General features: G+C 45.5%; 1 protein-coding gene across 1 annotated transcript in view; it reads left to right on the top strand.

Annotated features, from left to right (window-relative positions):
• Positions 1-2,696: 2,696 nt before the first annotated feature.
• Positions 2,697-6,733, top strand: part of csnk2a2b (casein kinase 2, alpha prime polypeptide b) — a 12,421-nt gene continuing 8,384 nt past the window's right edge. The window contains exons 1-4 of the mRNA XM_031875693.1: positions 2,697-3,712; positions 4,082-4,193; positions 4,925-5,026; positions 6,608-6,658. Coding sequence (XP_031731553.1) covers positions 3,609-3,712; positions 4,082-4,193; positions 4,925-5,026; positions 6,608-6,658 — 369 coding nt within the window. The 5' untranslated portion in view covers positions 2,697-3,608. The remainder of the gene's footprint in view (positions 3,713-4,081; positions 4,194-4,924; positions 5,027-6,607; positions 6,659-6,733) is intronic.

The following is a 6,733-nucleotide window of genomic DNA, read 5'->3' as shown; positions in this document are numbered from 1 at the left end:
GGGGGGGGGGGGGGGGGGGGGGGGGGGGGGCTATTGTCCTTTAGTGAAGTAATTTTAATGATAAAATGTCTGTGAGTGTATGTGTGTGTGCTCTCGTTTGAACCAAAACACCAGTATGAAGCAGCACGCGATCCCAAAAGTGTCGACAAACCAGCCAGCTGAAGTCAACCATCAATAATTACCCTGCCAATCTCACCCTTCAGTATAGACTAATGTGAAGAAGAAAAAAAAAAAGGTATATATAATATATATATATTTCACACTAATATAATTCCTGCAAATGTCAGAGCTGTCAGACTTATTTGTACTGAATATGTCCAATTTAGAACATTACACTCCGTGTGTGTGTGTGTGTGTATGTGTGTGTGTGTGTACATAGTCCGACGAGTTGGAAATGTCTTTCTTAAAAACAATATGTGAGAACTGTTTTTGTATTCTTGCTACTTTCTACCACGTGAAATGTTTTAACAAATGTCTTTTTTTAGTAGTCCATGTAGTGATTGTATCGGTGTGTTGCAAAGAGCACCCTCTGCGTGCGTGTGTGTGTCTGAGTGTGTGGATGTAAATGGTATTCTGTCAAACAGGGAAATTCAGACTCTAGAGAATTGTATTAGAAATGTTTACGCAGACCTGCGCCTTTTTTTCTTTTTTCTCCTTTCATTTATCATTCAGCTGTTTTTTGCAGCTGTGTTCAATATTTCCCACATTTTTAAAAGGAAATATTAATACCGTTTCTCCTGTTTCTTGTTGCGTTGAGCCTGACGCTGCGCCCGTCACGGCGGGTTTTTCTACCAGAGTGAATGACACCTTCCTCTCCCTTTTGAATGTTATGAGATTGTAGTTGCGCTCGAGAAGCCCGGAGAACAAGTCTGCTGTGATGGTGGTTCCTTTGGGTGCAGTACTGAATACAAACAGGAGGCCAAGGGGACTGAAGTGTTCCTTTTTATTCTTTTCTTTTTGTTTTCAGCTTTAAAGCCTCTCTGCCTCTTCCTCCTCTTCTGCTTTCTGTCATCGTCATCAGACGTGGTCAGGTGGTCGGTCTCATCAGCCATCACATTTTAGTTTTTATTTTCTTAATCTGGCATTATATGACTGAGAACAACTTAAATAAGTACTGTCTGTTTTTTTTATGCTTTCACATTTGTTTGTATATTTCTTTTATTATTAACCTATAAATTTATATGAAAATCTGTATTCCTCGTTGGAGAGACCAGGGCCTTGGGGTAAGATTGTGGGGGGGGGGGTTGCTCAGCTTTCACAATAGTTTTTAAAGCCAAATCGCAGAAGAAACGATCGCCACACAAAGACTTCTGTAGGGTGGTGGTGGTGTAAAAGTTGAATAATACAACACAGACACATCAGGAATCAATGAAGGCGGGTTCATGTTTGCCAGGAACTACAAGTGCTTGAGGACTTTTGACTCGTTAGTCAGTGCTGACACGATAAAAAAGACGACAAACAGTGAATAATACAGTTGTCCTGTGTGTTTACAGAGTGCTGGTCAGGTAGGTGCAACATTAACGGACAGTGAGCAACCCTGCAGAGCATCTGGATCACTTCTGGGTTTAAACGCTCAAATCCCACGTCCAGCGCGCAGTCAGGGAAGGGAGAGGAACATCTCCTGTATAAGCACAAATACAATAAATCCACCCCATCTGTATCTTAACTGGGGATTTCGGGGGCGGGGGGGGTGGGGAGAGATGCAGTTTAGGTGCCATCCTCTCTGACCTTCCCAGTTCCAATGAACAAACCCATCAGACCCTGGTGTCTCCCGCTCTCTGCATGCTTGCTGTGTTAGTTCCTGTGTTCTGTCCCTGGGAACTGGTGTGCCCCCCTCCTCACAGCACTGTTCCCTCCTATAGCTTTTTTTAATTTTGTATTTCTTTTCAAATTGTACTGTAGTTTTTGTGAATGTTTTCGGGAAAAAAACTAAAAGAAAAAAACTTTGTGGCGACGTACAGTACGTGTACATTCATGCTAAGATTATCTGTATGTAAGTAGCATTTGATTACACACGGCACTAACAAATAAAACCTTTTTTCATTTATAAACCCACACGAGTTATGAGGTTATTGAAGCAGGATATATATATATATATATATTTATTTATATATATATTTATTTATATATATATAAATTTATTTATATAATATATATATATTTATATAATATATATATATTTATATAATATATATATATTTATATAATGTATATATATTTATATAATATATATATTTATATATATATATACTGTATATATACACACATATATACACACATGGTTCCTCTGATTTTTAAGGGAGTTCTTGATATTTTTTGGCTTTTTAAAAATGTCTATATAATGGTTATTTAAAAATTCCCAAAACATGCGTCTGAAACAGAATGTTACAAAATGCACTATCAGAACTAAACGTTCTCATGAAGGAGGATGACCAAGTAATTCATCATATTAATAAGACCATGTCATTTGTATCTAATCTAATATACAATGTTTTTTCAATTCGGAGTGACGCATAATTTGTACAAAGTTTTCGGTAAATGTTAAAGTAAAATACAGATAAAATAGTCAAACCTTCTGACAGAAATAAAGCCTTCATTCTTTGCCCCCCCTCACATCCTCCCCGCTCGGGGGCGCTGTGTCCCGGCTCGGGCCAACGTCACATTCCTCATCTTCGCCCCGGCAGCCAGCGGCTTCACATCCGGGCGGCTCCCTCGCTCCTCTTCAACCGCAATCCGCTCTCGACCACCGGGGAGGTCTGTGGCTGCAGAAGAAGCCCCACAGAATCCCGGGCCCTTCCGTCGGCGTCTGGTACCGGGCCAACCCGCGCCCCCTCCCCCCCAGCGAGTCGCCGCTTCCCCGCACAGCCGGTCGCACATGACGCGGGCTCCGCCGATGGTGGTGCACGGCGCCGAGCGCTCCCCGTCGGTGCGACATCTCCGCGCTGAAGTAGCATCGCTGGCTAACGTTAGCTAACAACATCGATCTCTCTGCTGCTCCACATCCCCCCGCCCCCTCCATCCCCTCTCCCTCCGGCCGACCCCCCCCGCTACCGATCCGTCTCATCAACAGCTGATTGATACATCACACCGGACCACCGAGGGCAACCCCTTCCACGATCGTCCATCGGCCAGCGCAGGAAGCCCACCGGTTTCCCCCCACTAACGTTTCGGATTTAGGGCCCGAAACGACAGTTGCCTCAGAGATTTTAACCCGTGATATTTAAATCACCGACACCCCTTCAGCCTCCTCCTCTGTGGCCTTTTAGGGGTCAGTTTCCTCGCTACCTCATCCCGATGCCTCCCAGCCTCCGTGTGTGACCTCATCCGCACCATCACCCCGTTCAGAGCCCCACCGACATCGGCTCTGCTGCGTCTGACAATCCGACCAGCTGCACGGCGGGCAGTGATTGCGGCTAACCCCGACGGACATCTCCGGTTCTCTCCGTCCCTTTCTCCCCCTTTCTTTCCCCTCTCAGTCCGGCTGCAGAGGGGGAAGCTAGCCGGCCCGGACCGTGTTCCACTCCACACCCACACAGTCAGCAAAAGTCCAGTCACCGGTCTTCCCCTCCACATCTCCGTGACACAGCACCCGAGCCACTGGTCTCGCCATGCCGGGTCCGGTGGCCGGTAGCAAGTCCCGTGTGTACGCAGACGTCAACACCCTGAAGAGCCGGGAGTACTGGGACTACGAGGCCCACGTACCCAACTGGAAGTGAGGACATTTCTGTTTACCGCTGTCATTGCATGCGTGTGATGTCCGACCCCAGCAGTTAATGGGCTCCTGTTTGCATGTGTGGCAGATGGGTGTCTATTATGATACAGCTGTGAAGGTGCGATAGTCTCCCAGCCCACTAGCCTGCTGCTCTGCACCGTCTGACCCCCCCCCCCCCAGGCTTACCCTGTCTGTTCATTTGAATAACCTCCCCAGGGGCCACGCTTCATCACAGGAACAAGTACACTCAGCAACAGCTCACATCCCTGACTGACTGACTGACTTAACTGCATGCAGATGCTGATGAAATGGCCCTCTCTCTTTCTCACCCTGAGCTCGTTTCGCTGTTGTCTCTGTCCGTCCCCATAGCAACCAGGAGGACTACCAGCTGGTCCGTAAGCTGGGCAGAGGGAAGTACAGCGAGGTGTTTGAGGCCATCAACATCACCAACAACGAGAAGGTGGTGGTCAAGATCCTGAAGGTGAGCAGTTGGATCTGCTTGAGCTGAACTCTGAGCGTATGCGTGTCCCCAGAGGCCTATCGATCGAAATGGAGTCAAATATTAATGTCACTGTAGTAGAACGAGACTCTTGTGTGATATGGTGAATTGAGTATATTTGGGTTTTGGATTGACCACATAAATGACTACATAATCAACCTAGGATTATTTTGGTCTACAAGAAGTCAGAAAAGTGACTTTATTTGTCCAAAGTGTTGTCATCGGATGTCTGGTTTTTGTCAGACCAACGGTCCAAAATCCAAATATATTCACTTAACTACAATTCCATACAAGGAAAAACAGTATATTCTCATTTTGGAACCTGTAGCCATCAAATGTTTGGCATTTAATTCTTGAAAAGTGACCTGAACGATGAGTTGACGTGGAAGTGGCTGCAGATTCATTCATCTGCTTATCCTTGCAGCTCTACACCAGTCCACGATGACAAGAATTTGTCAGTTGCAGCCCTAATAAGCGCCTGTTGAGCCGTTACACCAGAGATCATAACTCTTTCATTTAAAAGTGAGATGGGTAAGGTTTGGAGCTGGCGTCCCGGCGATGAGGATAAGGGCCAGAGTCGAAGCCGGTGTCGACTTATCATTTAAATGTCAACGCCGGATGCTAAATGTCCTCGTAAAAAGATTGACAGACTGGAATGCAGCACGTGGCAAGCGAGATCAGCGGGTTCACTTTTTTTCCATTTTATTTTTTAGCCGGTCAAGAAGAAGAAGATCAAGCGAGAGATCAAGATCCTGGAGAACTTGCGAGGGGGCACCAACATCATCCGACTGGTGGACACAGTCAAAGACCCAGTGGTAGGCTCGCTAATGGCAATGCCTGTCCTCATTTAACACGAGGGAATGAATGGAGAGTGTCGGACCAAATGTTAAGAATGCCGGTAAAAGGTGAACTCGCATTTCATCGGTTTCGAACGCACATTAGTCAGGGAGGCTGTTGGGAGACAATTAGCTTACAATTGCTGTGTTGGCTTTAATTACTCTTATGAGGATGTGACGAGCGGGGAGGCACTGATGTGACCTTTTTCTTTTTCAATACTGATTCCAATCCCCGAACTCGGGGTATCAAAGTTATCAAGTCCCCCTCTTAAAATCTGGCAGTTTCCTTCTTTGCTGGGAGTGAGGTAGCCAGGAGTGACTACATAGTGACGACATGACATTGCAACAAATGAAGAAGACCAGAAAATGGTGGCTACATTTTAACAAAAACGATTTCACGTCCGGTCAATACCATAGACGGGTTTTTTGGACTACAGTTTGGAGCCATGAGTTTGGCGTTCTGGTCATTGCCATCTTGTCTATTTTGTAACCGCAAGTGACCATTTTTGGACGAGAGGGTGGAGCTGGTGGAAGAGTGAGGCCCAGGTACTGTTAGCAGCTAACGCTAGCTCCAGCTAGCTTAGTGAGCATTGGCGCATCTGTAATTCACGTTAACTGTGATATTGATTGGGTTGCTAATTTTAGCTAGCCTAAAACAGGCTTGTTCGTAATGTACTCACTGCAAAAAATGAACAGCAGACTCCTTAAAAATGTCTGTTACTTTAACCGAACGCTGATCAAAACTGTGGTAGCGACCGCGAGGTAACGACCTGTCAATCACAAGCTAGCCACGCCCCAAAACATACCCTGCTTTATGGTCTATTTGACTCTAAATGGGAACCTAATTTACGAAATGAACATCATGCTGTATTGAAGAAGACTTGAAACTAGAGATTGCGACCATAAGCTCATGTTTACAATCTTTACTGAGGTAATAAATCAAGAGAGAAGTAGTCATTTTCTCATAGACTTCTATACAACCAGACTTCTTTTTCCAACTGGAGGAGTCGCCCCCTGCTGCTGTTAGAAAGAAAGCAAGTTCATGGCACTTTGCATTGGCTTCACTTTTTGTACCCGGAAGTTGCCCGTTGGTCGGTTAATAATATCTTTTATGACATTAAAATGTATTTCTCTGCCATGTAGTTTACAACCTTAAATTAACACAGAAGAATAATTTATTTCGTCCAGCGAATATCAGGAAGTTTTACAAATGGACCGCTTCCCTTTGTTTTCGGTCTTAAGGCCGTGCTGGAAACCACACTGAAGGAAGAATATTTTTAGGCCATGGAAGCGCGCTGACTTTGGCTAGAGCGTCTTCCAGTGCAGTGGTGGAAACCATGCAGGGTCCTTTTTTTTGGGATCAGGTTTCCGTAGACTACAGGGGGTTAAAAAAGTATTACTATATTGACAGTCTTTGGACGGTTCCGCTTTATGTCGAGTTTGTGTGCAGTTCAAGACTACATTGATCCGTGGTCAGTCGGGTGCTTGTCTGGTGTCATTCTTGTTATTTGACTGATGTCGTCTCCCTTCCCTCTATGTCTCTCTGTGGTGGCTGCACAGTCCAGAACTCCAGCGCTCGTCTTTGAATGCATCAATAACACAGACTTCAAGGTACAATGATCGCCTCTCTCCTGCATGCTTCTGTGGGGGGGGGGGGGGGGGGGGGGAGTGGTTTTTTTTCCTTCT

The sequence above is a fragment of the Anarrhichthys ocellatus genome, unplaced genomic scaffold (genome assembly GCF_004355925.1).
Source record: "Anarrhichthys ocellatus isolate YVR2014 unplaced genomic scaffold, GSC_Weel_1.0 scaffold93, whole genome shotgun sequence".
NCBI classification, from domain to species: domain Eukaryota; kingdom Metazoa; phylum Chordata; class Actinopteri; order Perciformes; family Anarhichadidae; genus Anarrhichthys; species Anarrhichthys ocellatus.
The sequence above is the reverse complement of the archived record's forward strand: the minus strand, read 5'-3'. Positions and strand labels throughout refer to the sequence as shown.